The sequence below is a fragment of the Plasmodium brasilianum genome, chromosome 12 (assembly GCF_023973825.1).
Source record: "Plasmodium brasilianum strain Bolivian I chromosome 12, whole genome shotgun sequence".
Taxonomy (NCBI): Eukaryota; Apicomplexa; class Aconoidasida; order Haemosporida; family Plasmodiidae; genus Plasmodium; species Plasmodium brasilianum.
This window is the reverse complement of record NC_090125.1, coordinates 653827-664540: the sequence shown is the minus strand read 5'-3', so window position 1 is coordinate 664540 and position 10714 is coordinate 653827. Positions and strand designations below refer to the sequence as shown.

General features: G+C 23.5%; 3 protein-coding genes across 3 annotated transcripts; 2 read left to right on the top strand and 1 right to left on the bottom strand.

The window, feature by feature from the left end:
• Positions 1–1726: 1726 nt before the first annotated feature.
• Positions 1727–3112, top strand: MKS88_004128 (protein transport protein SEC61 subunit alpha; the record flags this gene model as incomplete). The annotated part of the gene is made up of 1 exon (XM_067217279.1): positions 1727–3112. One exon carries the CDS (start codon positions 1727–1729, stop codon positions 3110–3112), a length of 1386 nt encoding a protein of 461 aa, XP_067071723.1.
• A 1466-nt stretch (positions 3113–4578) lies between these two features.
• MKS88_004127 (nuclear import protein MOG1) lies at positions 4579–5085 on the bottom strand (the record flags this gene model as incomplete). The annotated part of the gene is made up of 1 exon (XM_067217278.1): positions 4579–5085. One exon carries the CDS (start codon positions 5083–5085, stop codon positions 4579–4581), a length of 507 nt encoding a protein of 168 aa, XP_067071722.1.
• Positions 5086–8718: 3633 nt separating this feature from the next.
• MKS88_004126 (DNA/RNA-binding protein Alba 2) lies at positions 8719–9865 on the top strand (the record flags this gene model as incomplete). The annotated part of the gene is made up of 3 exons (XM_067217277.1): positions 8719–8960; positions 9314–9588; positions 9765–9865. 3 exons carry the CDS (start codon positions 8719–8721, stop codon positions 9863–9865), a joined length of 618 nt encoding a protein of 205 aa, XP_067071721.1.
• Positions 9866–10714: the final 849 nt, after the last annotated feature.

Below are 10714 nucleotides of genomic sequence, written 5' to 3'. Positions count from 1 at the left end.
AGTGAAAATTTTTTTTTATCAATATTTGTAAAATTTTGCTTGGAGTAAAAATTTTATATTGAATAACGCACAGTTGCCACTGTAATACAGTACGCGTTAAATAAAGAAATAATATAAAATATGAAAGTTACATTTATACATGTATATATTTATATATATATATATATATATATATATATATACGCATAAATACATATGTATACATAATACATATATATTTATATAGTTTAAAAAAAAAAAATATATATAAATAAAATAATAATAAAATGATAAAATAATGAAGTGACACAATGACGAAATTCATAATATACACTTAATAATTTCCTAATTGTATATACATTTGTACATGTATACTTTTTTTTTTTTTGTTCGATATTATATTTTTTATTTGTTTAAAAATTAGGTTATTATAATTTGCTATTTATCAGCATACGAGAGTATGCGTTAGTTGAAGCTCATATTATTAGAGTATACACAATAATAAATTTGTCGTAGTATATAAAAACTATGTGTTTATTTATTTAGGTTTTTGTTTTTTGTTTTTTTTTTCCTTTTTTTTTTTTTTTATAAAATATTTAAAATAATAAATTAATAGGTATATGCTAACACATAAAAAAGAAAAACAAGGAAATAAGAAGGACAAGATTCAAATAGATTATATTGTATAGTAAGATGAAAAAAAAAAAAAAAAAAAACTAATTAGGTGAAAATAGCTAAAAGAAATACATAAACAGAATGAATGAAGTGAATATATGCTACTCTGTATGTATATATGTATACATACATATATGCATATATATATATGCATATATATATATATATATATATGTAAAGCATAAATGACTAGATTTTAATATTGTGTACGTTTTTTTTGAGTGGTAAATAAATAGCAAGAATGGTATAAATGTAGTATAAATGTCGTATAAACGTCGTATAAATGTAGCATAAACGTACTACAAATGTAGCATAAACGTACTACAAATGTAGCATAAACGTACCACAAATGTAGCATAAACGTAGTATAAATGTAGCATAAACGTAGTATAAATGTAGCATAAACGTAGTATAAATGTAGTATAAGCGTCGTATAAATGTCGTATAAATGTATGAATAATTTTTTTTTTATTTATTATAAAGCAGGAACGCAAGAGTGAGAAAGAAACCTAAATAAGGAAAGAATGGGTAAGGAAAGGAAAAAATACATTTTGATCATTTTATACTGATATTTGTTAAAACTGAATTTTTCAGTAAAGTAATATATATTATATGAGTACAACGAAATATTATTACACTGTTGTGTAACATGTAAGTAGGAAACGTATGTGTCCATATGTGAAGTGAACACTGCTCACCTACATATTTACATTTTCAAAGAGGGATAAAATTCTAATTCATATGAAATGAATGCCGACAGTGATAATCATATTTTTTGCATAATTTACATAATTCGAATAATTAATGTTTCTGATACGTATATTATTCGATGGTTGTCTAATATGACTGATTGCACATTAAGAGTTATTTCCGAAATCGACATATTTACTCCATCCCTTAAAAACATAAATGTGCAGAAGTGTTTAAATCGCATGTTCATCCCTACCCATGGGCCACATATATTTCATTTATTCATTTTGTGCATCATTTATTGCTTCTTTTTTTTTTTTTTTTTCCCTTCCAACCCCGCGTCTATTATACAGTGAGATTCCTAAACTTGATAAAGCCTGTTATGTTTTTACTGCCTGAAGTGCAGTCGTCAGATAGAAAACTACCATTTAAGGAAAAGTTATTGTGGACAGCTGTGTCTTTGTTTGTATTTTTAATATGCTGCCAAATACCGTTATATGGGATTGTTACGAGTAAGTCTAGTGATCCGTTTTATTGGATGCGGGTAATTTTAGCATCGAATAGAGGAACGTTAATGGAATTAGGTATATCACCAATAGTTACAAGTGGTATGGTTATGCAGTTATTAGCAGGATCTAAAATTATAGATGTGGATCAAAGTTTAAAAGAAGATAGAACATTATTTCAAGGTGCTCAGAAATTATTAGGTTTGCTAATAACATTAGGGGAAGCTATTGCTTATGTTATTAGTGGTATATATGGGAATTTATCAGAAATAGGAACAGGTCATGCAATTATAATTATTCTTCAGTTATTTTTTGCTGGAGTAGTTGTTATATTATTAGATGAATTATTACAGAAAGGATATGGTTTAGGATCTGGTATATCGTTATTTATTGCAACAAATATATGTGAAACAATTATGTGGAAATCTTTTAGTCCAACAACTATTAATACAGATAAAGGAATAGAATTTGAAGGGGCTATTATATCTTTAATATATTGCTTATTTACAGAATCGAATAAAATATCAGCTTTAAAAAAAGCTTTTTATAGAACACATGCACCTAATGTTACTAATTTACTAGCAACCATTTTAGTTTTTTTAATAGTAATATATTTACAAGGTTTTAGAGTAGATTTATCAGTCAAATATCAAAGCGTAAGAGGACAACAAGGAACCTATCCTATTAAATTATTTTACACTAGTAATATTCCAATAATATTACAAACAGCTTTAGTTTCTAATTTATATTTTTTTTCTCAAATATTATATAAAAGATTTAAAAATAGTATACTAGTTAATATATTAGGTCAATGGCAAGAGGTAGAATCTAGTGGTACATCTATACCAATTGGTGGAATAGCATATTATATATCTCCACCAAATTCTTTTGCTGACATAACAAATGACCCTTTTCATACATTAGTGTACATATCTTTTGTTCTAGTTGCATGTGCATTTTTTTCAAAAACATGGATAGAGGTGTCTGGTAGTTCAGCCAAAGATGTAGCAAAACAGTTAAGAGATCAACAAATTGGTATGAGAGGGTTTAGAGATACACCCACTTCGTTAACTCGTGTCTTTAACAGATACATTCCCACCGCAGCTGCTTTCGGTGGTATGTGTATTGGTGCCTTAACAATTTTAGCTGACTTTCTAGGTGCTTTAGGTAGTGGTACAGGTATTCTACTGGCAGTTACAATTATCTACCAGTTTTATGAAATGCTCTTGAAGGAACAAGAAAAAGCAACGTCATTATTTTAAAGGTCAATCCCATATATGATAAAGGCATGAAAAACGATTTTTGTAAAACAGGCCATTTTTTTTTTTTTTTATTTAAAAAATATTTCTTCCTTTTTTTATTTCTTTCGTTCATTCTTACTTAATTTCTTTCGTTTTCCTTTTTTCTTTTATCTTTTTTTTTTTTTTTTAAATGTCACGATGGGGGAAGTTATAAAAAATACGTGCGTATGTGTATTCATGTGTACATTTGTATAACTAACTATGCCCATATGCGCACATGCGTATGAGTATATATGTATATATATATATATATATATATATATATATATATATATGTGTTTGTAAGTACGTGTGTGCGTGCATGTATACATGCCCTTTGTTTTTTTTTTTTTTTTTTTTTTTCTTTTACGATATTATATAGAATAAAATAACCTATTTTAATTGCCGTATTCTTCATTCATATATGATCTACCACCTTATGAAATATTTGATCAATTTTATGAATAACAAAACATAACGAAGAAAAAATGCCTACCAAAAAATTATATATTAAAACACAAAAGTAAAAAGTTGTGTAAATTTATTATGCGTTATAGCAAAAATTGAGGGAGTGAGCTCAGCACTCAATGGAAGCGCGTGCTTAAAAAGGTACATAGTGTGTGTTATGTTGTGTATGTTAAGGTGTGTCTTATAAGGCATGCATGTGTAGATATATGCTTATTATGTGTTTACGCAATGAATATTGTCAGTATTTAGCGATTTTACTAAACTTGAATGAAAAAAAAAAAAAAAGAATAAAGTGTAAAGTTATTACATTGTGGATATTTAAATTCACTGAAACGTAATTTAAATGTATTTTTATAATTTTTTGAGATGTAAAACTTTGAAGAGTTATGTTTAAAAAGAGGAGAAAAAATATAGCAAATGTAAGGAGCATATTTAATATAATTTTGCTTTTTTTTCAAGATAAAAACACCAAAAAATGGAGATAAAAAATAAAATAAAATAGATAAGCAGGGTAATGAAATCAGATGAAAGAAGAAAACATTTCGAAAGTGTTGGAAAAAGGACTACATTTCAAACAACATCGTTGGGGGATTCTAAAAAAAGTAGCACACAATAAATTTGAAAGTGAGCAAGAATAATAACGACATAATTATATTGTAACAAAAGGATGTGGATGTATACAAACTGGGAAAAAAAAAAATAATAATAAAATAAAAATAAATTAAAAATATTAAAAAAATGATTAGAAATATAACTCAAAAGATAATTAAAAAGATAATTAAACAGACAATTAAATAGACAATTAAGCTCCTAATTAAAAACAATAAAAAATGCAATTAAAAAGTCAATTGAAAATATAGTAATACAGATGATGTTGCTTATTGTGGGGTTGTGTGGTATAAGCGGTAAGATGAGACCCCTGTTCTTGAAATATCATACAAACGCATAGGCCGTATATATATGATGTTACGAAATTTGGTTCAAACAAATAAGCTGTAATCAAGAATCCTAAAAGATTGTATCATTTCATTAAATATGTTCAACTCGGGATGAATATCCAAGTCTTCTTTTGGTATATTCCATGTAATTAATATATCAGCGTTATATTCTTTAAAGGAAAATATACAAATATATAGTAAAATGTTTTCGTATATATCTGAATTTTGTTTTTTTATTTTTTGTCTACCTACAATTAAAATATAATTTCTTTGTGAATGAGGTAAGCAACTATTATTTACAATAATCATGTTTTCAATACTACAGTTTTCTTTTGCTAAATCATAAAAATAAAATTCCCCCTTCTCATTATTATCTATATTTTGGTAACATACAACTTCAATAATAAAACATTTGTTATCAAATTTGTGAACGTACACTTCTTGGTTATCCGGTATTAACCTGTACTTTGATGCATCCAAGTAGTTGTCAGGAATATTCATTTTAATGTATTTATCAAAAAAATGATTCTCATATAATTTCTCTTCCATTTTTGTTTTCTGCATATATTTAAATATATATATATACGCTACTGCGCATGTGTGGAAAGGTTAACGCTTTTTCGTGGTAATATGACACTATTTTAAGCATAAAAAGTACAGAGAGATATAATTAAATGAGGGTATACAAAAGCGGGAGTACGTAGGTATTTATATGGCTTAAGGACTACTTGCTTATATTAATTTTATTTTTCTAATTTATTATTATTTGAATATTTTTACACAAATGCAACGGTATTTATTTTTTCTCCCATTTTTTTTTTTTTTTCCTTTTTTTTATATGTTCTTCAATTTTTAAGTTTATATGACATGCGTAAACAGTTTAAAAATGAAGGGTGGCGAGGATGATATAGAACGGCTGAAGGTGCTTTAAAAAATATATATTTTTTTTTTTTTTTTTGTTATAAAAAAAAACGTGTGAAATGAATTATACTAAATTAGATATGCAAATGCTTTTAATTTCTTCCTTTAAATTTTCATTCTAACCTTTTGATCAAATACAAAATTAGAGGGAGCTGTGTTTTACTACTTAAAGTATAATTTGACGTGTTTCCTTTGGGTCTAACTCCACATATGCGCCTCTATACATTCTTACGTATATACATATAAAAGTATATATATATATATATATATAAATACATGAATATATATGTGAAGTTATGTATATGCGATGTGCCCACTTGTACAAAATATACATAATTCGCTGCACATATGTTCGTTTTACATTTATTTTTTCAGTTATTTCTGAAAAAAATGTTCATAATAAATAAAAGCGATTTAAATATATTTTTTGCAAAAAAATTAATGAAACTACAGTCGAATGCCGCAGAATTTGTAAATGATTTTTTATTTAAAGTCATGTGAAATTAAAAAGGAAGAAAGTGCAGCTTAACTAAAAATATTAAGAAAGTAATAAAAACTTTTGGTAGCAATATGTATTTACCAAATGTTTTTAATTATATAATTTAATATTCACTAAAACAACGAACAGTTTTATTACATTCTCTTTCTGAATGAAAATAAAATTGCGCGGGAAATTTGAATATATATATGTATATGTGTACATGTATGTTTTTATATTTTTAAGAACATCCATATGAGTCTACCTTTATTTATACTTATATGAAAATATTACTTTTCCTCCCAAATTTTGTGTACACAAATATTTATATATAATTTTTTATATGATCCAAATGTATGTACAAATTTTTAAAACATAAAAAATATTCTAGATGAATAATACATGTACCTCCAATATGAACAAATTATTCTACAGTTGCCTTTTAAATTATAAGCAATTGCCTTATTCATTTTTGAGTAATAATGTTTGTAAAGGTACATGTATATATATATACGTACATATAAGTATATGCTAACTTTTTTGTACGGTTATTTACGTTTTCGTAACGCCTTTTTGTGTTACATATTGTAATTTGGTTTCTTTTTTTTTTTTTTTTTTTTTCCAGCTTACTAATTTTGGGCCAGTTTCTTCTTTTGTTAATATAACCCCATAATTTCAACTTACATGGAAAATTACTCAATATGCATATATATATACATAAATATATATTTTTATTTAAATATATAAGTGTATAAAGAGCCTTGTTACATATATATGATCAAAGAAGGGAATTGTCAAGGTGAATTACGTAGTATCCGTATATGTTTTTACCTTCATGTACTATATATATGTGTGTACATACATACGTATTTATGTGTATACCCATATATGTAAACTTAATTTATTTTTTTTATTATATTTTTTGTAAAAAAATAATAAGATAATTAGCAAACTAGTGAATTTGTGGTAAATTAGGAGTAATTAAAAAAAAAAAAAAAAAAGGCACAAACAAACATGTGTACATAAATATTTTTTCAAACAGGTTGATAAACCAACACATTATTTGTAAGATAATATTTATTACTATTTGCTAAGGTGGGAGGAATGTTTACAGTCCTAGGGTTATGTACGTATGTTTTTATATGTAAATGTATATGCACTTATGTGGCTTGTAAAAAATTAACCCCATGTTTTAATTTTTTACAAATTTTTTTATCAATTCTCATTCTATTATATTTAATATATTTTCGTATATCTTTTTGTATTTTTTTTTATATTGAAAAAAAAAAAAGAAGAAAAACAAATCTATATATGTATTTATAAACACATATGTTTACATTGAATAAATTTCTGTAAGGTGGTAAAAAGAATAATGGCTAAAAAAAAAAAAAAAAAAAAATCAAATTTCCTTTTTCCTTATTATAAATGTAATTTCATAAATTTTTAAACAAGATACTAAAATTTTTTGCTCCATAATAAATATGTATAATATAACTGAATAGGTTTTATTTCAATGAGTCCTATTATTCTGAGATACATTATTCTTCGAGTAGTTTAATAAACAAAAAGCGTTTTGGGAAAAAGAGTTATTTACAAATAAAAACATTTAAATCATATGCGTATGAATGTATATTATAAATATACGTAAGTTATGTACATATATAATATAATAATACTTATCAGTGTATAACTGAGCCAAATAACTTAGCAGTATAAAAATGTATATATATGTATATATATACATAAATATAAATAATGATTTGAGTATGTACGCAATTACTTATGTACACAATACGTGTATAAATATACAGAAGTAATGTTTATTGTAAAATAAGGATTGTTTTTATATTACATCATTTTTATTTTATTTAAAAAAAAAGAAAAAAGAAAATTATATTTATGTATTTATTATGTAACAAGAAAAAGATCTACAAACAATTGTTTTGTACTTACATGAAAGTATTATAAAAAAATATAAAACAAAATAAAAAGTATTTTCATATATTTATAAGGAGAAAAATATTTTGAAGTCTTAAAAAAAAAAAAAATTATTTTGTAATATAAAAAAGGGAGAAAAATAATAAATTATATATTCTTTTATAAGAATTCTCTACAACTTTTACTATTTTAACAATGTACATTTTTTTTTAAATTTTTATGAAATTTTTTAAATTGTCATATTATATAATTTTTTTTATTTTTACTTATACATATGTTTATGTAATAAAATAAATTATATTTATTATAAGTAGTTGTTAATTTACATATTTATTTTTGAATATTAAGAATAATTGTACTAATTAAAAATATTGAATTTTATTCCTTAATTTTATATTTTACATTATACGTTTTACATTTTACATTATACGTTTTACATTATACATTATTCGTTTTACATTATACATTATTCGTTTTACATTATACATTATTCGTTTTACATTATACATTTTACATTTTGCATTATACATTTTACATTATACATTTTAAATTATACATGATACATTTTAAATTATACATGATACATTTTAAATTATACATTATACATTTTACTTTTTACATTTTCATAACAAATTTCACATTTTTAATAAAAATTTTTTTTTATGAATAAATAATTTTTAAGTGCTATAATTTTTTTTGAAGCTTACTAATTATTGTATCATTCTTACATGCATAAATACATATACCACATATATTTGTATATATGTATAAATTCTTATGTATATAATTTTATAATACAAATATTTTATAAGTTGTATCGTTTTACATAATACTATTTTTCCAACATGCCTGGTAGCACAAAAAGCGACACAAAATTAGAAAACGAGATAAGAGTAAGTTATAAGAGTGATGCTTTAGATTACGTCTATAAAGCAATCGTTCTTTTTGAAACAAACGATGAAGTAATTTTATCGGGGGTAGGTAAAGCCATTAGCTCAGTTGTTAATGTTGCTGAAATGGTCAAGAGGAGGGCAAAAGGATTACACCAGTTTACCAAACTTTATGAAAAAGAACATACAATTAAAAGGTTCGAATTTTTTTTTCTTTATAAAAATTTATATTTTTGTACTTTGCACAAGTTTCTTATTACAGTTACAACTAGGAGTATAATTTGGCAGTTGTATTTGAACTTAAATTTTTTTTTTTTTTTTTTTTTTTTTACATAATACGCCATACGTATAAATATATATTTATATGTTTTGTTTTTATTATATATTAGTTTTAATTCATAATTTTCCGACACGTTTGTTTTATATAGTTCTTGTTCTAATCTTTTTTTACATGGAACATACAGTGGATACACATATATTAATGTACATAGAAAAAGTATGAGATAGTATAATATGTAAAATGAACAAATTATATTTATTATTTTTATAGAGGGGATAATAGCGGATTAAAGAAAAATTCAAAGAGCGAAGATAAAAAATCGGACGATGAAGAAGAAGTGGATGAAGAAAATGAAAAAAATAAAGATTCATCAAATAGAATAATTGAATATAGTACTACTGTTCCATGTATGAAAATAATTTTAACAAAAAATGAAGACAAAATTGATAAAAATGAAATAGGTTACCAAAAACCATTAGATGATAAGGATGTAAATGTTATGACACCAGATCAAATATTAAAGGAAAAGTCTTACAGGAGGAGATGTAAGATTTTTTTAATTTTTATTGTTTTATTTTACTCCAAAAAATAATGTCCTTTTAATTTGTGTATAAAATAGTGTAAACCATTAATATGTATTATATATATATATATATATATATATATATAATTATGCACATGTGGAAACTTTTTTTTTTTTATTCTTTTATAACTATAACAGATAGAAGAGGTAGAGGAGGAGACAGATATAGAACCAATTATCGCAGACCATATTATGAAACTTCCATGTGGAATAATAGGAGATATGAAAAAAGAAATTAAGAATTAAAATGTGATATCTTTATTTTTACCCTATTTTATTACACATTACTTACATCTGTACATTTTACATTATATATTTATTTTGTATAGAATAATGAATAAAATTTTTGGTTATATATATGTGTGTATATACGTATATATATCTAATGGCATGTGAAGAAGTCTCCATATATTTCAAAATAGTTTTTAGAATCCCTTTTTACTTTTTGAAATTAAATAAAAATTCTGAATGATGTGGAAGAAGAACAGAAAAGAAATTGTGGAACTATTTCAATATATATTGAACATATTATTAGTATTTACTTTAAAAAAAAACATTTTACTATATATTATATATATATGTGTATGTATTATGTATGTATTTATGTATAAACCGATTATGTTTTAAATGTTCTTAAGTGTGTCAATAAATAAATTATAATTTTTTTTTTTTTTTTTTTTTTTTCATAATAATTATTATTAAAATAATGTTTATAATATGAAAAGTTTTTTAATTTATTAATGTTATGTTAGAATTTCATATTTCAAATATTTATTTTTTAATAGTTTAACAATATTAGTATTATTTAAAAAAAAAAAAAAAATATTAGTTTTTAAAAATGAATTTTAATGGAATAAAAAATAATATAAATGTTTCTCTATATTTTACATTTTTCTTTTGTTTAAAACCCTTGGAGCAGATGTAAATATAAGAAGTTTCTTTTTTTTTTTTTTTTTAAGGTTATCTTTTATAAGAAATTAAATTTGCACATATTGTATTAGAATTAATTACAACAATGATTAAAAAAAAAGAAAAAGGAATAGACGTAAATTGTTGCAACGCTAAAAATATTGTAAGTTCAGAATAAA